Consider the following 22,680-nt stretch of genomic DNA (forward strand, 5'->3'; position numbering starts at 1 on the left):
TTACAGTTTTTTATGCTTCTGTAATGCTATTTCTATAAATTTAAAGAGATATAGTAATTGTATAGTTTATACATTCAATTTCACACGAGGAGGCTGAGGTCTGTGGAAGTTAAGTAACTTGCCTGATACTGTATAATGAGCCAAGATAAGAGTGGAAATCTAGTAGTGCTGACTGCTGCTGTTCCAAGCAAAAACTGGTATAGTCCATATTATGATTACCATAAAAAATAACCTCAATAAATACTGCATCTGGGACTTTATCACTATGATAATAAAGAACATTTATATCAAAAATAAGAAATTATATTTTGTGTGGTGAGTTACACAATAAATAGTAAATAGATGAAGTCTGATACTGGATTTGAATATGAAAACTTACATTAGGTCTTCATACAATATACAAAATAATTTATGGAAAGGATTTTTTCCTCAGGTGTTATAATAACAATCCCTTCTATCTATTTACTCCTCCCTTAGTTGTCATTTTAAACCAAGGGAAACTAAAAAAGGTCCTGGCTCCCCATAATTCACTGTCACTGATACTAAAAGATGTGTAAAAATGCTTGAAAAATGATCACTAAGTTTTTAACACAAACTTCCTGATATTTCCGGTGTTACAGGACACTCGTCAGCTTCCTCAGAAGCATTACAAATTTGTCTCTGAGGATGGGGACAATATTGGTGGATGGGGATGGCTTCCAGACTTGGCCTCTTAAATTCATACTTCAGCTATGCCTCAAAGCTCTATTTTAGTGGTTTAAATCATTCATGGAAAAGCAAATGTTCTGGCAATCTCATTCTGAACATCTCAAGAAACAAAACAGCTTAAATTCTCTATCTTTCCTTCTCATCTTCCCTGTCAGTGCTGTCATCTTAAAACTATTTCTATCAATTGAACCTGGAGTACACCATTGAAAGCTGCGGATATGTATTTATTTTAAGCATTTACAAAAGTTCCCATGATTCATTTTCAGTGTCTACATATTTTGTTAGTGTATCACTGCATTATGTCATGAAATCTCTACTATAATACTAACAAGAAGGAGGAATACATCTGGATTCTACTAGGGGATCACAATTAAATTTTGACTGATTTCACATGGAAGCAGACATACGTATTTTACTTGCAAGATTAACGCTATCTTAAAAATTTACTCTTTTTTTTGGTAGGAGAATCTTTATTACTTCTGTGTACAGAAAACTGAACAGCATACACTTTGCCTAATTTTTCGGCTACTTCTTCAGCCTTTGCCTTTTCCAGCTTGGCACTGTGAGCCACTGATTTTGGACCCAGGACATTGTCTTCCCAGTGATGGCAGATCTCATCATATCTGTCATTATAATTGGTCCTGATGGCTTCTACCAGCTTAGTCAGAGCTCCTTTGTCTCCGAGTTAACCTATGTGAAGGCAATGGTGGTGCAGATCTTCCTGTGGACCAGATGCCCCAGCTTGGCCCTTCTCTTGATAATGCAGAGGGAACCCTCATCTGATGACACAAGCCAGGTGGGAAGACTGCCAGCTTGATGGGATCCACATCATGTGCAATCACTACCAGATGAGTCTTCTTGTTTCCCCCCAAGATGGGACAGTATTAATCCCTGCTGGAAGGACTCTCGGTGGGGATGTGTCCTTTGCACTTCCTATCTCCTAAACCCTTTCTGCTCATACTGGGGGGTCCAAGGAATAGCAGCAGTAGCACCATCCTGGAGCTTGGTGGAGATGCAGAGTCTCAGGCCTTACTCTTGACCTATTCAGTCAGAAGTTTCATTCTAACAAGATCCCCAGGAGATGTGTGTGCATTCCGTTTTTAGAGGCACTGGCCTAAGGCATGGTATTCAGTAATTACAAACTGTCATATTCTTTGCAGCAAAAGTGTCAGTTCTTCAGTTTCTGATACTGAGCCTAACTATATATTCGTTCAAATATAGTAAAATGAGGGGCTCCTGGGTGGCTCAGTTTGTTAAGCGTCTGCCTTGGGCTCAGGTCATGATTCTATGGTCCTGGGATCGAGTCTTACATGGGCTCCTTGCTCAGTGGGGAGCCCCGTTTTTCCCTCTGCCTGCCGCTCCCCCTGCTTGTGCTCTCTCTCTCTGACAAATAAATAAATAAAATCTTAAAAAAAAGAAATATAGTAAAATGATTGAAAACAAAGAACAAAAGAAAAATCTAAGATAAAAATAAAGCCTGTAAAATATCATGTCCTTTGTTTATTTTACTCTCCAAAGTTGTGGTTTGGTTTTTTGTTTGCTTGTTCGTTTGCTGTCAGATTCTTCTATAAAGCACTGTCTCAGAATAAGTTCCCCAATAGAGGTTGAATGCTATCATGCCTGGTGGACCCGTCTGCATTCGATGACCATTAGGCTGATTATCTACTTAAAGGATGATCCTTATTCCTAGAACTCCCCTTTCTGTTTGAATTTGGATATTTCATATCTTGTGGTCACCCCTGGCAGCAGGTAGGACAACAGGGAATTGAAAACAAAGATAAGCCATTCTGCTTTTCTTCAGCAGTTTTGCTAAAAGATTCAATAGTTTGAAATATTTGATAGGTTAAAATGAATTCTGTGGACTCTTATTTACCAAGGCCCAATGACAAATTTTCATTTATCACTGACAAAATGATTAGCGATGCTAAGCTGCTATCTGGTATGTACTGGAAATAACATTTTAGTGACCTGGAAGAATTCATATGAGTTCCAGTGGGACCCAGGGAGTTTTAGGCACCGGGAAAGTTTGGTTCTGAGGATTATATTTTTAGTAAAACCTCATTTCTAAGGAACCTAAAAGTGAAGCTCAAATATAACAACTTCAGGAGCCCACAAAGTTAGAGATTAAAATTTAAAAGAGAACATTATAAATCCTTAATGCCTTTCCCAATTTTCAAGTCAGGTGACCTTATGTAGAAACTCTTATTTTCAAAGTTCATGATTTAAAGTATCTGTATGGTAATAAAGTATACATTGTTTCATATCATGAAACCTGCAATATACATTTATACTGCCTTAACTTTCCTTTTTGTTCTATGGAATATGCCACCAATTAGAGAGACTTGGGATTGGATTTTGAAAGCTTCAAGAAATAGGACCCACAGATATTGCACACGCTAAATTTCTCCAGTCATCATCTAAAATTAATGATCACATTTTGACATGGTACAAACTGAACCTGGGTCAGCTTACTTACTTGATGTACCAATAGTCAGACTGGTATCATAAATCAGAAGGGATGACATACAAAAGAAGATTATATGTCACCAGGATCTTGACATTAAAAAAAAATAAATCTTGACATTAAAAATAAATAAATAAATAAAGACAAAGAAAGAAGAAAAAGAATAAAGGGAATGTACTGTATCGTGACTTGTATTGTCTATGTATTCAATAGTGTGTTTACACAAGTTAAGTTGGCTCGGGAAAAGCCCTAACCAACTTTTCCAAGAAATAATTTATAGGATGGAAAAACCTCATTTAAAGTGAGCATAGGATATATAGCTAGAACTAAAAGTAGGAGATGGTCATTTTAAAATAGAATAAAAAGATTATTAATTGGTTTTGCTCACAGAGGTTATTGTTGGGTTGACAAATGACTCTGAATAAAATGTAAGAATAAGATTACAGACTTACACTGAATATGGGTCAAAGACAGGGTCAATTCTCTTTCTGCACAGCGAGTCAAGTTTTCTACTAGGGGCACTCATTTCATAGGTGTGGACTATTTACCATGAGGAGAAGTAGAATTTGCTTCACTATTCCTGGAAAAAGAGGTCCCGTAAATCAGAATATCCATCTCCTAGATAATCATTTATTAAGATGCTGTCACTGAAAATGGAATACCTAGATGGCCTGCCCTTTGGCAAGGAGGTGGAAAACTGGAACGCAGCTTTGGGAATTATATAAATGGTACAGTCACTTTAGGAACCTATTTGGTGGTATCTAAAAACATGCATAAATGGCAACCCAGAAATACTACTCTTCGGGATACACCCAACATATGTGTATGTATACAAACTTATGCATACTCCACGCACACTTGTTTATCAAGTGACATATCCTAGAATGTTCACAGCATCTCTTATTCATTATAGCCTCAAACTAAAATACCCAACTATCCATCAACAAATTAATGAGTAATTTGCAGTATATTCACTTGATGAAATATAATCACGAGAATGAACAATTGACAACCACACAAAACAATATAGATGAATACTACTATCACAATGTTGATGGGAAGAAGCCAAAATAGGAGAGTTTATAATTGTATAATTTCATTCATTAAAGAAGTTGAGAAACAGGCAAAACAAATCTATACTCGTGGAAGTCAGGATGGTGGTTATCTTTGGAAGCATAGTGACTGAAGGGAGGATGAAAGGGTATCCTTGGTCATGTTTTATTTCTGGATCTGAGTGCTGGTTATATGAATATGGCTAAGCATTGTTTTCTCTCACCCAGTTGCATATTCGAACCTATCATCTACCGATCAGATTCTCTTAGAGGGCTAAGGGCTACATATACATAATTTAACAAGGAAGGAGAGTCTCTTCCCTTTTTTACCAATACTGGCTAGGCAAGATACTTACATTTTAAATTCTTTAGGGCTGACACAAACATTAAGCCTTTCAAATTCATTTCAAAACACAAGATAATTGTTTCCCTCGCCAAAAATGTCTTCTATCCCTTTCTTGCCATTTCTGCAAGTGAGATTTCTCTGATGATTCTGTTGCCTCAGTCCAAATGGATTTTCTTTAGGAAGAGACATCTAGGGTTGAGGTTTTTTGTCCCTGAGTATCACAGCCAAGGATCAGGGGAGCAGCATACACAACAGAAGTTGTAGTAATCCTCCTCCTCCACCAGGGGGGACAGAACGAAAACGTACCCACCAGCAGCACCAGCACTACTCGCAACAGGCAACTAACTGCCTTTGCTCGAGACATTGTGAACTGTAATAAATGGCTAGAGAAGGTTATGGTAGGAAAGTATCTAGTCATTTTATAGGCAATGGTAAGATACAGAAATAAAACAATTATATGACTATATGAGCATATGAGATATATGTCTTTTAGTTCATCTGAGATCGGGGCAGTGATACTTTGTGGAACCCACAGATGAGAACTTTTTATCAAATATGACCCAAAAATGGCAAAAGGATTTTTTGGTCACGTTTTTCTCTCCCCTACGGTGACCCCTCTTTCACTAGGGAATGTACTTACATCATCAAATCAATGTGATTCTTAAACAGGACATAAACATTCCCCTTCGATGAGAACTCCAATCAGATTCAGCTAGTTTTTCATTTTCCATCTATCTAAACACTGCCATTATGTGGAAAGAAAAATCCCTGAAAAACCAAGGCTACTTTACAGAGTTAGACCTCTCTTCCCAGCCAGTCCATTTTATCACTCTATATAAACAAATTCTGCCATTGCATTCCTTTATCCATAGCAACTTCAAGTAGATAATCCACAAATCAATTAAAGACAAGTTAATTGCCAGAAAGGATCAAGGAACAAGCATTAGAAACATAATATTTACAGGCACCATCCTAAAACTGATGCGTTAGAGAAAAGTTGGTCTGACTAGCTTTCCTTCTAATCCAACGTTTGAATTTGTATGATTGCTTTTGAAAATAAAAAAGTCATCACACCATTACTCTTACCTTATGACTTCCATGTTTTGGGCTGACACGGACAGATAAACCAAGCAAAAAAAAAAAAAAAAAAAAAGATACTACTATACGATATGCTACTGCTATTGATTTTTAATTTTTTTATCTTTAACATTTTCTACGTTTGGAACTTTTTGAGGATTGCACAAAATAATGCAACAGAAAGTACGATATCCACTCCCCTCTCCTCCTCCTCCTTACACGTCTACAATAAAGGAGAAAGAGAGGCAAATTCAGTGAGGAGACTGGACTCTGATCTGCCCAAGAACACAGTCAGTGATGAGGTCAATATTCATATGTTTCCATCAACTTGGTGCAGTTCTGAGTTATGTCTTGTCTGCCTAGGACTGCAATGTACTTAGGGATATACGGAATGGATACACTTCAACTTCTATGTAAATAAATTGTTGTTTTCTTTATGCAGGCTTCTTGACTTTTCCAAGCAGAATCTCTTATCTCAGTACATACGTTGTTTTATTTCATTGTTAACTTGGTTTGTTTTCTCCCTTCTTCTACCACAATGTAAGCTTTATGAGAGCAAAGACCTAATCCGTTTTACTCATCATTCTATCCCTATTATACGGTCAGTAGTTTTAGGTGGCTAAGAAAGCAGGAGGCATGGTGGGGTGCGAGAGCTGTCCATACCAGCTGACAAAAGCAGACTCTTAAATTTTTAGGAGTATGGATAAATTGGTTGTTAGACCCAGCAACTATAAAAAGTTAAATTATATAAACTTATAATTCAAAAAAGTAATTTAATTAAATAATTAAATAAATTATGTTATAATTACATAATAAATATTCAAGACTCTTCACTTCCTTATAGTTTGCCTACGTTGTGATATCACGTATGTTCTTGAGGTCATTTACATGTACATATCTGTATGTGTTATAGTGCTTGCTAACTCTCTATTTAGTGCCCTCTATAACTTTAAATGGGCCGCGGGGAGCATTTTTGCCTTGGAAATCAGCAAATACTACAAATAGACTTTGTCTGTGTGTGTGTGTGTGTGTGTGTGTCTTCACAGAAAGCTGGCTGTTAACATTCACCAGCCCACTAATGAAAAGGCTTATCATAGGCATTCAAAAATAGTTTCTGAATGAATGTATTCATCTTTTATATGAATTCTGATTACATTTGAGTGATTTGTTCGTGGTCACATTAGTTCTTAGTTTATTCCCTTAGCCCACCACAAAGCTTCTCTTTTTCAGGTTCACTTTCAAGCCCTCTTTTCAGAACAGGGCGTACAGACTTGTTGCTCTTGGGAAATGTCTATCTTTTGCATTTGATTGACTTCACAGAGTTAAAGTAGTGCGTATCTACTCTGTTCACAAATCCGTCTTTTCTCTTTAACATTTGAGTTGTTCCCTTCCAAATTCACATTATCATCAGGTATTAAATTATACAATTCGACAAGTTTATTAGTTCCATATTGTCCTCTCCTTTGCCAATGGAATTTTCTTTTGCTCTGATTCACAGTAACTCTGCATACTTCTCTAACTCAGCCTTACAGGAAGTCAGAGGCTTTCTCTAGCCCCTTGTCAAGAAAATTAGAAAAGCTTTCCAATTATGGTTTGAAAGTGAAAAACATAATGGAAGTTATGAGGGGGCATAGCCAAGGCAGGAGGTGGGTAAATGGCTGGGGCAAAACATACCGGGGCTGGGGCCTCCACAATGAGAAGCAGCAAAGGAAGGGGTACAGAAGCAAATGCTCCCTGTTTCGTAAAGTGTTCATTATTTGCTCTGCTCAGACTAAACAAGTCTTCTCCGGGCTGCTCACTAAAGGTACTATCCCTTAAAATTATGTGCTGGGGATTCCTCAGTTTCATGACTTACAGTCAAAATACTACTAGCTGAAAATCATAAAATCAACCTTATGACAATAATATAAATTTTATTACCCACAAATTAAACATGGATGCTCACTTCCATTACACATTCAGAAATGGTATACTTTAAAAGCATGGTATGGCTCTCATGTGGACCATCAGAACTCTTCACAAGCATAATTACAAGCTCTCAGCCCCTGGGGGGGTGTCTCTGCTTCTTCTGCCACCTTGATTTCTGCCTCTCTTGCCTGTCCACATTTGACAGTGCTCCATGCCGGTTGGTAGCCCACAGCCACCTCTTAATCAGTACTTTTGTAATAATCACACAGTTTTATGTCTTTCTGTGGTTGCTCCGTGTGTCGTCTTGATAGTACAGAGAACTCACAAGCCTTATTTCCCCTCTCCATTTCTGTTTCTGGTCAGCATTGCTTTGCTAATTGCACAGATCCCTTTGAATGCTCGAGACAGGACTTTCTTTCAATTTAGGAAATCTCAGCTAATGCCTTCCACAAAAAATCTATTTACAAAAAGGCCCCTGCAAAAACGCTATTGCAGCTGTTGTAGGACGGGATTGTTAGACTTGTAAGTCAAGTGTCTAAGTTTAGTTTTACTTGAAGGAGTCTTTCTAATATTTAGAAGCTCATCCTTTTGTGGTAGCTGCCCAAATCTGACTTTTGCACTCCTCGTTGCAGAAAGTGGCAACCATTCTGCTTACTGCCTTACCAAAGTCAATGAATAAGATGGGATCTACATTGAAGTGAGGTGCTGGAACGCTAGAGAAAAAATTTGTGCAGAAGTGCACAGAGCCATGGTTTCAAGCACTGGCTATGACACTATCAAATTTCATGACCTGGGCTCTCTCTAGGTCTTGAGGTTTTTCTTTTTTTTTTTAGAGTTGGGGGGTGGGGCGCAGGCGGAGGAGAGGGAGAATCCCAAGCAGGCTCCACACCCAGCACGGAGCCCTAGGCAGGGCTTGATCTCACGACTCTGAGAATGTGACCTGAGCCAAAGTCAAGAGTCTGACGCTCAACCAACTGAGCCACCCAGGCGCCCTGGTCTCTAGATTTTTCAATGTTAGTTGATGGGTCTGAGCAGATGAACTCTTGGGTCTCTTCAGCTTTTGCCCTCTGCTCTGTGAATGTGGGGGAAGGAAGTAGAGTGTCCCCATTCTTGACAGGGGTCTAAAAACATTTGTTGATAGTTTCATTCATTGAAGGCATATTCATCAACCACCTACACCATGTCACACACCCTTACAGGCATTAAAGATAAAGAGGTGGAAAAGAGAAGGCGAAAATTACTGTCATATGGAGCTTCTATTCTAGTATTAATAACAGCTCACACTTATTTTAGTGTTTTCATGTGCCAGGAATTCTATATGATGAACAGGCTTAATCCTCACAACATCCCATTTTACAGATCAGAAAACCAAGGCAATCAAGTTCAATACTCCACAGCACCTTTCAAAGATGCAGCTGCTTATACATGCAACCTGCCACTGTATTGTACTATTCGGTAACCCAATGTGGCCCTGGTGACAATGGCTAACCTATAAACCCACTTGACAAAGAAGCATCACAAAATTGGTGAGATGATAAGAGGACGGTGGAAAATGCTGTAAAAGAGGGGGCTAGGCAACCCACTTTTCTGTTCATATTCTCACTGAGGGGCGAAATGGCCTTTTGAAGGAGGCATTAATATTTTCCATTTACAGACATGGAATCTACTAATGCAGGTTAGCGAAACTGCCCAGGCAAGAAAGCAGCAGAGTTGGATGCCAACTTCATGTGTTCAGCTCTAAAGTCTTTCCCCAATACCATGCTACCTCCCCACGTGTGCTATGATTGTTAGCCTTCCTGTTATTCCTATAACGGTTGTTATGTTGCCTTTATGGTAACTATTTTTCCCATTTTCAATTATGTTATTATTAGTCCCGATTTGGAATATCATGAAGAAGGCCCATTTAATGTTCAAAACAATGCCAGTGGCGTGAAACGGCATGAAGTTGACCTCTTTTGCTCAGAGAATCTTCAGGGTCCACTGAACAGCTGGCTAAGGAGCAGCATTCTGGCAGTGCAATGCAACCACATGACCAATGTTTCTGGCTAGATGAAATGGACCAGATGGAAGCCCGTGGAGCGAAATCCAGGGAGAGGGTAGAGCCAGGCTGCTTTAATCACTGATTCGTGTTTTGTTTTTGTTTTTGTTTATGATTGTTTTACTTAAGAAATCCTTTTCTTTTTTTTTTTTTTTTTAGAGAGAAAGTGAGCAGGAGGAGGGGCAGAGGGAGGGGGAGAGAGAGAACCTTAAGTAGGCTCCAGGCCTAGTGAAGAGCTGGAGGAGGGGCTCAATCTGACAGCTCCGAGATCATGATCTGAGCCTAAATCAAGAGTCAGCCGCTTAACTGACTGAGCTACCCACCCAGGTGCCCCAGGAAATACTTACATTTTGATGCTCTTGTTTAACACTGCTTTAAAGCAGTATCAATTAGGTTAGATGACAGTTCAGATATTATTTAGTAAGTTTATATTTTAATTGACCACTAAGCCATGTTCTACATCAAATTACAAGGTGCTCTCTCTTCAGGGAAAGATTCTGAGGTGAACCGAGGAGGATAGTGGATCTATTAGAATAGTACCTCTCATGACGGAACTCCTCCTTGTGTGGTCATGGGAAGATGTGGTCAGGAAACTGGAGGTAGCAGAGTGACTATTTAGAATTCTAGGCTCTAGGACAGACTGCTGGGGATCAAACTTGGGCACATTTCTTAAACCATGCCTAGTTTCCTCAGCTGTAAAATAAAGACAATACTAGATCCATCTCGTGGGGTTTTGTGCAATGAAATGAGATAATGTGTGTATGTTACTGGGAATGTGGCATGGCCCAGAGTAAGTGTCTACTAGAAATTAGATCTTATTACTTATTACTTATTATTACGCCAGACTTGACTGCCCTCCTGTGTCTGTGTGGCCTCTGATCTCTGAACCTTCCATTCTTCCTCCCCCATTTAGTGGTAAGTGTTCCCATTCTCTTCCCTACAGAATTAAATGAGATGAGCTGTGGGGCACTAAAGAGTCATTACACCTTTCACATCTGGAAAGCTTTTAAAAAAAATGCTACACAATGGGAGGCATGAATGTGGTATCTGTGAAGTGACATCCCAGGGTACTGACTCCATGTTGGTGGCACCCATTCCCCCTCCTAAGGCCTTGGCGCTGCCTGCATTTCTAGTGCGTACTGCTAGGTTTACTTTGACAGCAACTGACGTGCTACTGCTCAGGTTTTCCTGGTAACACAGTAGTGGAAACCACACTCTCCTCTTGCCCTTGCTATCAGATGTCCAGATCGAGGTTGCAGGTCTGAACATAACTTTCTAAGAGCACAGGGGATGATTTAAGGTCATTGAGGGCTTTTCGTTTTAGTAAATACGGCTTTATCTTTCCATGGCTCGAAATCACTTAGGCTTTTTATTTCTCCATCCGATTGCTTGTTAATCCTCCTTTCCACTGATGGGTGTGTTTCCCACTAAAAAGTTTACCTGTTAGCCCTTCTACAACAGGTGCAAGTATGCTTACATGGATTTAATTAATCACCTATTTGGCAGCTCTGTTAAAATGCTGGGGGAGGGATGTTGATGTTGACGTTGAAACTATTGGCAAAAAAGAGATCTGGAGAGTTTCTGAGTGTCTCAATTATTGAGTGTATCCCACAACCCCTATTAGTATAAGAGATGGGAAAAACTAGAACTGCTTTCTGTTTCATCTCTGTCCTAAATGTACCTTGGATGACTTTCTCTTCTACCCACCTCATAGTCACCCCATATGTTTTTTTCTTTGTTTTAATGTCCCTTTCTGAGAAGAGAGAAAGCAGACAGTTTTGTGATTTGTTCTGGTTGGAAGACAGGACCATGTCTTGAAGAGTAACTTTCTATTTAAAGTTTCCTTAAATGTTACTATACTTTTAAACAATAACATTTAGAAAAACAAAATGTCCCAACCTAGTTCCCCTGGGGAGTTGGCAGAGTCCACCAACCTGCTAAGTCTTACTCCTCATTCTTTCTTTGCTTCCCAGATCATTTTCTTTCCAATTTTTTTTAGGTACTATATTTAAAACTCCAACATAAATTCACTCATTTGCATTATCTCCTCAAACCTAATGTGATGAACACACCATTCCCTTCTCTCTCCTCTAAAAAGATAGGAGAGGTGTGGCTCTAAAGAAGGACTGACACTCATTCCAGATCCACAGAGGAAAGTTAGCCTCCTAAGTATGTAATCCTCTCTTTCTCTCTCTGTATCAAGTCAAATTTGGCTTAACAAGTTATATATTAATCATATTTGGCTTTTTATAAAAACGTATTTTACCCACAAAAGACAAAAATTTGTCACTGCCGAAAAACCACTTTCAAATCAATTTTAAGCATTGCATAACTGTCCAAAATCGTATTTCTCAGGGATGAATACTCATCCAATGTATATGATTTGCTATTACTTTAACAAAGCAGACTCTTTAACTGAATTTCACATATTATAGACTTGGCTTTCCTTTACCCTGAATGTTACAAGAAAGGGAAGCCAATCCCAAAGAAAACTATTCCAGTTTTAAAGGTAAGTGTACCACCAGTATCAGGCATCCATGTCCATTCTATCTTCAAAGAAAAAAAAATTATATTACACTAGACACATTTGAGGATTTTACAGACCAACGGTCTCATAAAGGAGAAATTCAATGAAGAAATATAGGTTAATGCCCAGTTATTTCAGTTGCTTCAATAGTAAAATCATATCCAAAGCCTCTCAAAGGTCAAGGTAAGCTTAAGCTACTCCCATGCTTTAAGGATCTTATATATATTATTTTTAAAGATTTTATTTATTTATTTGAGAGATAGAATGAGAGAGAGAGAGCACGAGAGGGGGGAGAGTCAGAGGGAGAAACAGACTCCCCACTGAGCAGGGAGCCCAATGCGGGACTCGATCCTGGGACTCTAGGATCATGACCCGAGCCGAAGGCAGTCGCTCAACCAACTGAGCCATCCAAGCGCCCAGGATCTTATATATTTAAAAAATGCAAAAACAGAATTGCAAAATTGTGGGGAAATTTAAATGTTCACATCAAACAGTTTAATACCTTTAACTCTAGGAATGCTCTGCAACAAGAATGTGCTATTCAAAAGATAACTGTAGAATTTAAGTGTGTGTGTGTGTGTGTGTGTGTGTGTGTACACATACGTATATTGATTCATGGTTCATCTGAGATGGTGTGGCCTGTTAAAAGTTTATAGCTATACGATAAACATCCTTTTTATTATTGTCAGTATATTGCTATAGTTGAATGCAAAATCTTTTTGAGCACTGACAGACCTCTGAAAATATGAGACCAGAGTGGCCAACTGCCCTCCTAGTTCCCTAACTTTCTACTGGACTCTTTGCCTGTGATAGGCCCTGATTATTCAAGTTGACTTTGCAAATAAAGGGGTGATACCAACTAAGACCGTGGAGCAAGATGCCTCATCAAATATACATTAATGGCACTCCTGTCACATACAAGGGAGCCTCTGGCATCAAAGGATTTATAGTCCAAATGGAGAGACAAAAGAGGACCCACAGAACAGTAAAGACAGTATGTATAAATAGTTTAATTATTACATGTGCTATTCACATTACAAATTAAAAGCAAATCAATGAGGGACAAAGTCTCTCAAGCTCCAAAGGAGACTGGCCCAATGATGGTCACTCTAACCTCTTGTTAGGAAAAAGGCATGTTAGAACTACCAACATGGGCACTTAAATGCATGGAACACTCATCCTTAGACATCCCAGTGGCTTGTTGTATTTTGGAAAGGATCAGAACTTGACCAAAGGACAACGAAATAACTTTGCCAGATGAAGGCAAGTTTCATAATGTATCTGCAAATCATACGGTAGAGCTTAAACGGCATTTTTTGTGGAGATTTCTGAAACACTAGTGTCACATGCTATTCCTTTCACACTATTCAGTAGTTAGACATGTACGATATCCCAGGACGCGTTATCAGCTCTCATTAATGAGGAGAGTCTAGAAGTCAACATCTGTTGGAAATAAGCACTGTAATGCCTACAAATCTTTGATGAGAATACGACTTAGTACACGAGAAGCACAAGATGCAATAAGCATGAGATGTGCATTCAGTAGAATGCAAAGCATATAGTAAGGTGTATCATTCCTAATGTTGAACTGTATTCATAACTAATAAATTAATATAATTAGTAAAATAAATGGTATTTATTTTGTTTTGAACTAGAAATAAATGGAATTGCTACTTACACTTTTAGCTGCCAATTTTTATCCTTTGTCAAAGTTTGCTTATGCATTGTTACTGTAAGTGAAGTATATAATTTGATTTCTCTGATTTTACAGTTCCCTAGTAAGTTCCAAGGGCACTATCTTCCATACTGTCTAAAATAAATAACTCCCATGAATTATTGTAAACCAAAACTCAAATGTTTTTATGCAAATAAATCAGAATACATTATAATTCCAATTTAATGCATACTTCTATATAGGCCAAGTAGTCTCCAGATATGTTGCATTTGGTCTAAATAAGAAAGATATTCTCAAGACTTTGCAAACAGTTTCAGCTGTATTTGCTCTTCCTGAAATGGCTTTCACTGCTTACAGACTAACCAATCAGAAACAAACAAAAAAAGTGTGAAGAATCAATCTTTTCCTTATAAATAGCTAGACTACTCAAGCAAAGAAGGAAATCAAAGATTTTTTTTTTCTCACTGTCTTCTTTCTTTTTTCTAGTTACTTGGTTAAAATAAGCTAACTTGGATGTAAAACAAAGTTGTCATTGACAATTTATTGAGATTGTGAAGTCAAGATCTTTCATGTGACTTCTATAGAACTCTTCAGAAAGAAAAGACTAATAGAACATCGATTTTGATTTTATGGTGTCTAATTCTCCTAGACAAGACTAAAACACTGAATTACCGTCTAGATCCCAGAGATAGTTGCCACTTTTCCACGTGAATGTGCCCCGGAAACCCTTATAAACAAGATAGTATTATTTCCTCTTTGTTGCTTGATTGCCTGTTTAATCAAGCATGACACTTTTCCTGACATTTAAAGGGTTAACTGAACGTTTTAGCACGACCAGCGTTGGCTCTTTTAACTCCAGCAGGGATGCTAATACCCTTGTTTTCCAGATGCTAGTAACAGGAATGCTGGTTTTTTTTTTAAGTTCACCATTTAACACTCAAAATCAGCTTTTAGAGTTAGTCAACTTCTTGCTACTTCTCAGGTTCCCATGTACCCCCTGACTATTTTAAGGTTCATCTCTTTGTCACTCATATTTCATATATGCCAACTTAATGCCTGTTAGGAGTTAAATAGATCAACACAGGCCAAATTCTTCCCGGCTACAAAGAGTAAACAGTGATACCTGTAGGACTTTGAGAAACGCAATCTTGTTTTGGCTCTGGGAGATGGTCCTGGCACTGTGACTCCCTGAGGATCCCAAAGAAAAGCCATTTTTGAGGAAGGTGCCAGGATCGCTGGAAACCGCAGAAAGTCAGAGTTGGTGCAGGGCCTGGGGGCCGGAGGGCCCCGCGCTGAGCAGGAGGCACTTGCGGCTGAGGGAGGGCATTTCCTCTGTGCGGTGGTATGCGCTGACAAGGAGGTGGCAGGCTGGCTGAAGCAGGCGTGGAAGGGATGGCCAGGACTTCCTGCTGTGTGACACTTGCCCTTTGCAACAGAGCTTGCTTCACTCAGACCTTATCTCATTAATAACATGAGCGACACTCTCTCACAAATTTGTTTTTAAATATAGTCCTGATTAAACAACATAGTCATATGCCACTCCTGAAAAGTGCAATACACAGACACACACACACACACACACACTATGAAAAGTATGACTGAATGTGGGTGAACCTTTGTATCAAGTGTGAAGTTCAAAAAAAAAAAAAAGGTAAACAGAGGGCCTTTGTTAAAAAAGAAGTAATTACATATCTACAATGGGGAAATTCAACAAAGATTACTACATTTCACACAACTAGCTGCCAAATATAATTTTCCTTGCTCCAACTTCTCTTAGAAACAGGGATGGGCATCGTTATTTGCAAACCTTCCACAAGAATTTAATCATCTTGAAATACTAGCACCTCCCTGCAAGTCAGTGTAAGAAGAAAACAGGCAGATCACTTTCAAAGCTTTTGGCAGCTTTTCCCTCAAGGAGATGGTGCGTCACCTTGGAGAGTGAATTCTAATGCATGACTTTGACAACAAAGATCAATTTTCTTGTTCATTTTCTATTCCCTAGAAACATTTCTTAACTCTCTGATAAATACCTTAAAACAACTTTCTTTCAAATTAAATAAATGATGAAAGCCAAACAGAGCCCTTCGCATGTTTTATGAGTCAGCACATTTCAGGGAGGCATATATTTCAAGATATTGTGTGCAAGGAGTCAAAGGACCCCAATGCCGTCATCAGTCCTCACCAGGGAGTGGTATTTAATGTTAACAGTGCAGCATAATTCCATCAGTCCCTGTCCAAACACTGCCCCATGGGTGACCTCAACTGTAAACCAAGGCAGAGCTCCACTTCTCCTGGATAAGATTAGAGAGGCTTGGAGAGCCAGAGAGTGAATTTAACCCACTCTGAGCAGGACAAAATTGGCTGACAGCTGAGCTTACTGATGGACACCACATCTGCCAAATTTTGAGACCCATATGACCCCGTCTATCTCTTACATAGCTGAGGGGTCCAAAATATTCATGTACTTTCCATGGAAGCTGAAGTAAGTAAATAGGACACTTATTTTCCCAACAGCATCTGGCACACCAGGGGTTCTTGAGAGCACGACATGTTCCATATCGGCTTTGTGAATGAGTAAGAGAAAACATTTTTGGGGTTTCAGCTCTTTGTTATCTGGCAGACGGGCTCCAAGAGTGGGTAGGTGAGAGCTGACTGAACAGCAGCCAACTCGGAGGAGCCAAGAGTTCATAAACAAACACGTTCTCTCTGAATCAATCATCAATATTTGAATGCTTCACAAATCACAACTTTCTGCTCTTGTACGCGGATCCACACCTCACAAGAGCGAAATCAGAGGCCACCTTCCACGTATTCTTTGAGAAAGATCGAGAAAGTGCCTGTGTCTATACCCATGTGAGTCTGCCCTTCTTAGTGGATGAAATTCCACTATTATCATTTCATTTTTTTATACTATTTGATTTCCACGTCAGGACAGCTCGAAGAAAATGCAAACACTCCTGGCAGAGTTAACAAGCTGCTCAACAACTTGGTATTTAGTAGCATGGTTTATCTGAAACTGAAGTCAGAAAGTATAGGAGAATGGGGAGTGAGGAGGAACCCCTGAGAGCAAGTGTGCGGAGACAGTGGGGGGAGGGGGGACCCAAAGACAGGCATGAGAGCAGGAGGGGTGGGACTAACGAGGATGAGCTCCTCTCACCTTCCATGCAGGACAGAACTCTCCTTCTAACTGGTGGCATTTTACATTTTACAGGTGAAATAGCCTCAGTGTGCCCTGAAAATAAAAGCTGCAGTCCACATATACGACTCTGGGAGCAAAAAAACATGACTTGCTTTGTTACCCCGATTATACTGGTAAGGGCCAGATGGACCCTATCTCCCTGTGCAAGCTGAAGCCAGTCATAGGTATTTTGGCTAATATCTGTCTTTGTCTCCATTCCAATTTACATTTTTAAAAGAATGTTCTATTAATTTCTATCTGATAAAATATCAGGGCATAATAATAACGCAGAATGGAAATACTGTGGAATGTCCAACTTTTTCTAAAAGAAATGTACAATGAAGGAGATGCAAAGTTGTCTTTTTCATTACTGCCAAAGTATTTCTTCCTTCTTTTCTCCCTTGATTCTTGACATTGGACAACTGGAATCCTTAAGCAGGATAAAAACAATGTAAATGTAAGTGGTGCCTGGGTGGCTCAGTCGGTTGAGCGTCTGACCGTGGCTCAGGCCCTGATCTCAGGGTCCTGGGATAGAGCCCTACAATCGGGCTCCTCACTCAGTGGGGAGTCTGCTTGTCTCTCTCCCTCTGCCCCTCCGCTCATGCTCTCGTCCTCTCAAATAAATAAATATTTAAAAAAATAAATGTAAATGTAAAATGATGACCAGGGAAATGGAAAATTTGGTCCTTTTTAAAGCCTAGTGTGAAATTGGATATGGACACAAGAAGTGTCTTCCAACGTTAATGTTATTTTTTCCTTAAATAATTACTCACTTCCTCCTTTTCATTTCTTCTGTACAGCCATATATAATCCCCCCGGAGGTTCCCAGGCCTCAACAAGGTCACAGAAATAAGCTACTTATTTCTGACATTAAGCATGAGTAAAATTAAGACTTGATTTCAGGTATAAATACCAATATCCTTCGGAAGGACTGGCTAGTACTTCATAGACATGAGAATTTAGACAACTGGAAAAAAATAAAAATTAAATAAGATGTTTGCTAGGATGAACCTTTGCTGTCATTTACGTTTTAAACAGTTGTTTTTAACTTTCACTACACATGTATTAAAGAGTAGAAAAAGAAATAAGGTAATATTTTGAATATTTTAACATGTCACTTTTCAACACTCCTTTATCCATAAGAGTATTAGTAGAAACAGGATTCGGTGGCAGAGAAGTTCCACCCCCGAGACAAACTTCTTCTACAATTTGGAAACTAAACTTACACACCCAGGAAAACCAGATTCTGAAATCTAAACTTTGCCTCCACCAAACTGCTATCCAATAATTCCTAACCTCCCTAAAAGCTCAACAACTTGCCCACCTCCTCCCATTAATGTAGATCTTATGCTCTGCAGCTCTATATAAGGCATTTTCTTTGCCTCTTGAATATTTCTGGGATTTTGGTTCCAAGATTCCACATGTTACAAGTGGCAAATTTGGGGTTTGGTGTATGACACAGAAACTCAGCATTTCCTTTATAGGAGATAGCCTCTATGAATCAAATTGGAAGTCCCAAATTTTGAAGTGGAAGACTTTAAACACAACCCAACATAGATATTTGCTTACTCCAAGTCACTATATTTTGACAGGTGGGGGTTGGTGAGCTGAGCTTGAGAGAAACAAAAAGTTACATTAGTGGGGTTGCATTATGTTGAAATACATTGCCTCAGGAAGCCAGAGCAGGCAGAGATAGGGTCCAGGATAATGCTGTATTTTGAAATCATAGCTAGTCACAGACTCGAAGGTGGCAGAAGTTAACATGGGGGCAAATAATCTCATTTCATGTTCATTTATCAGCTACCTCTGACAGGAGTTTCATTGTAAGAATTCTATTTTCACGGTGATCAATTGCAAAAGAGCGTGCCAGAAGGAAATTTAACAATCAGACTTGCACACTTCTCTAACCTAGTATTCATATGGTATCAGTAACTATGGGTTTGATTACATTCATGTATTATCAAAATCAACTATCAATTTTTTTAAAGATGTATTTATTTATTTGAGAGAGAGTGTGTGTTGGGGGGAGAGGGGCAGTGGAAGAAGGAGAGAGAGAAAATCTCAAGCAGACTCCCTGCTGAGCATGGAGCCCAATTCAGGGCTCTATCTCACAACACGGAGATCATGACCTGAGCTGAAATCAAGAGTCAGATGCTTAACTGACTGAGGCACTCAGGCGCCCCTCAGCTATCGATTATTATTCCAAATGGAAATGCCACAAAATAACGCTAGCCTTTTTTTGATCTGCTTTCAAATAGTCGTTCTAAACCTTACATGTGCCTACTTGATTTAGAGGTCAATTTGTCTGTGTTCTAAAATGGAGGACAATTATCTTATAAGTTGTAACACTAACAGAATGCTAACAGAATTGACATGGGTACCATGGTCTTAAGACCGCACGATATGAGGAATTCTTAATCTCAGGAAACAAACTGAGGGTTGCTGGAGTGGTGGGGGGTGGGAGGGATGGGGTGGCTGGGTGATAGACATTGGGGAGGGTATGTGCTATGGTGAGCACTGTGAATTGTGTAAGACTGTTGAATCACAGACCTGTACCCCTGAAACAAATAATATATTATATGTTTTTTAAAAAAAAGAAGATAGTAGGAAGGGGAAATGAAGGGAGGGAAATCAGAGGGGGAGACGAACCATGAGAGACTGTGGACTCTGAGAAACAAACTGAGGGTTCTAGAGGGGAGGGGGTGGGGGGATGGGTTAGCCTGGTGATGGGTATTAAAGAGGGGACATATTGAATGGAGCACTGGGTGTTATACGCAAACAATGAATCATGGAACACTACATCAAAAACTAATGATGTACGGTGATTACTATAACATAATAAAAAAAAGAGCATTAGGAAAGCATGCTCTGTATTTTAAGCCGCTACAAACACATCCTTTATTCATTTATGTCTCAGAACACAATCAGAAATAAAATGTAGGGTGCCTGGGTGGCTCAGTTGGTTGGGCGACTGCCTTCGGCTCAGGTCATGATCCTGGAGTCCTGGGATCGAGTCCCGCATCAGGCTCCCTGCTCAGTGGGGAGCCTGCTTCTCCCTCTGACTCTCTCCCCTCTCATGCTGTTTCTCTCTCGCTCGCTAATAAATAAATAAAATCTTAAAAAAATAAATAAAATGTAATTAAAGAGCTAACATTATTAAGACATAGAATAAAACAACTGAAAAGAGGCATGATTAAATATCAGAATAAAAGATAACTAAAACTGGATTGTGAACCCAAATGCTTTTAAGCTTCCCATCTACATTAGAGTATTTTAGGATTCTTTTTATCAATTCAGAAGATAATTAAGTCAAACCCTTTCTAACCAAAAAAGCACTGAGTTCGTTCTAAATACTTGGGTAAAAAGGGGGTGAAGGAAAGAAATCAAGGAGGAAAAAACTAGCAGGAAGGGAAATACATTTTATGTTTATTAATCATCTACTAGATGACTGATAAAATCTGAAGAGATTTTTCTAAGCAGTCAAGAGGAAATATTTTAGAGTCAAATTCTTTAAAAAATTTGGAATTAGTATATGCTAATCACTTGAAATGAAAAAAACACGATGTTTTTGATGTGTGTAAAAGTATCCTTGGGTCAATAATTGTCCAATTGTCCAGTTTTCTGTGCATGAAATTTTTAAAAGTCAGAAAACCTTTTTCTTTTCCAATATTACATTCATGCGTGCAGACTGAAAAAAACAAAAACAAAAATAAAACACCTCTCCTTTGGTCTTAACTAGTAAGCGAAAAGGTGAATTAGAGAATTTCATTTTGAAAGCTACTTCCTCCGAGAAGCCTTCCCTGCTTTCCCAGACCAAGGGAAGTCTCCACAGCACTCTGCGCTTCTCTTTGTCACCGTCAGCACATTTGTAATCACTACTTATTCAACATCAGGCTTCCCTGATGGACCTAGTCATCTAAAGGACATAGACCATGTTTGCTTTTCCACTGGATGCCCAGTGCCTGGCAAATGACCCAGGAAAATAAGTCACGATAATGTTTGTTTAATGAATGAACAAACCAATAACCTCAGGGCCTCCTGACAAGAAGATGCATCACCTTTATTATATTCTTTTGTGTTCCCAAATAGGGGCAAAACATTTTTGCCATGGTAGGACTTACTTATTTTCTCTTTCCTTACATGTTCCCTTTGTCAAAGCCATAACTGTAGCAACAAGTAAATAAATAAAACAATAAAACCAGAAAAAATACTGTCACTGTTATGACCAAATGAATTACAGGCCTATCCTCAGATTAGGGTTTTGTTGTTGTTGTTGTTGTTGTTGTTGCTTTGGTTTGTTTTGTTTTTTGATGAATCATCATTGGGCAAATATGCAGGGCAGTCCTGATAGAGGGTATTAGAGCAACAGTAATGCCATAAACTTGCCACGTGACCTTGAGCACTGTTACCCGACCTTGCTGAGTTTCAGTGCCTCACTTACCCAAATGAGAACTACTGTAAAGAGGTTTGGAGAAGAATGAATAGGGTACTTTACACAAAAGTTTTCTGAAAAGACCACACAAGGTTTTAAGCATTACTACTGACAATGTCAAGCTTTTTGGTCAGCTGGGAAAATTATTTATTTTACTGTTAGAAATATTTCCAATGTTCGAAATCATACTGTAAAATGGGTCACCTCATAAACATGGTAAGTAGCAATACCATTCTACCAGTTGCAAAAGGGGTATCAATATTCAATTTTGATGGGTAATTTTTTTTTTCTATTTGAAATCTTTTTTATCCTAAGTGTAAAGGGACAGAATATCAAGCCGTTATATTTTACAAGTTAGTCCTTTAACAAAATCTTAATGTTTTATTTGCAGAATGAAACCCCTCTCCTCGTTCTGTGCACTAGAAGTAAAAAAATAAATAAATAAGGGACAAGAAATTCTACTAAAATTAGCTAATGGAATTTTTCACAATTGTTCAAAATCCTGGGCTTCACCTAAATATAGAAACATTTCCATTTATTTTTTGAAAACTTAAGGGATGCTGCAGACAGGTTGTTTAACTGAAAAAGCATTTGCAACACTGACTCCAACTCATGCTGCTCCCATTGTTGACCACAAACCAAATAAGGACAGAAATGGCCTCTTTTCAGCTTTTTAGAACTATGTTAACAAGCAAGCGAAAGCAGTGATGGAATGAATTACCAGGCTGAGAAACAAAATCACTCTCTGGGGAGAAAGAAAAAGACCCCAAATACCAAGACTCTCTAAATAACAACAACTTCATGTGTTCAACTTTGGCACTGTCATTTTTTTCCATGACCGTGTTCAATATCTCGCTAAATCTGGATATCCATTTATTGGAGACAACATTCATGAACTTTTCCGTTCCTGGGTACTTACTGTCACCCCTGTTACCCGCAGACCCCCTTTCCTCACCCTGACACTCACTCCTCATGTGTTGACTGAGTCTGTGAAGCAAATGTTACCACAAGGTCAGGGGTATCCTTTTGTGATTCCTTATCTTACTATGATGGTATCAAACCACTAATTTGGTATTTATTCTGTGATAAGGGCATAACATACCTTATATCATCCCCATAATACTGTATCTATGAGTTTAGTCTATTTTTATTCTGTTTTATGACAGAAGAAAAAGAGGCTTAGAAAGTTGAGGTGACTTGCCCCTCTGGTCATGCAGCCAAGGAGCAGGAGATCTGAGACTAAGACTGGGGTCTTTCCAATTAGAAAACCTGTGC

At 38.9% G+C, this 22,680-nt stretch overlaps 1 protein-coding gene across 11 annotated transcripts in view; it reads right to left on the minus strand.

Annotated features, from left to right (window-relative positions):
- The window catches only part of PDE4D (phosphodiesterase 4D), a 1,508,086-nt gene that overhangs the window by 344,414 nt on the left and 1,140,992 nt on the right, over positions 1–22,680 (minus strand). Inside the window, exon 1 of one of the 11 annotated variants that reach the window (XM_027605103.2) lies at positions 14,919–15,128. The exons of the other annotated variants lie outside the window; for them this stretch is intronic. Within the exon in view, the coding sequence (XP_027460904.1) occupies positions 14,919–15,007 (89 nt within the window). The 5' untranslated portion in view covers positions 15,008–15,128. Of the gene's footprint in view, positions 1–14,918; positions 15,129–22,680 lie in introns of those variants that run through there. 11 annotated transcript variants of the gene reach the window in all.

The sequence above is a fragment of the Zalophus californianus genome, chromosome 5, assembly GCF_009762305.2.
Source record: "Zalophus californianus isolate mZalCal1 chromosome 5, mZalCal1.pri.v2, whole genome shotgun sequence".
NCBI classification, from domain to species: Eukaryota; Metazoa; Chordata; class Mammalia; order Carnivora; family Otariidae; genus Zalophus; species Zalophus californianus.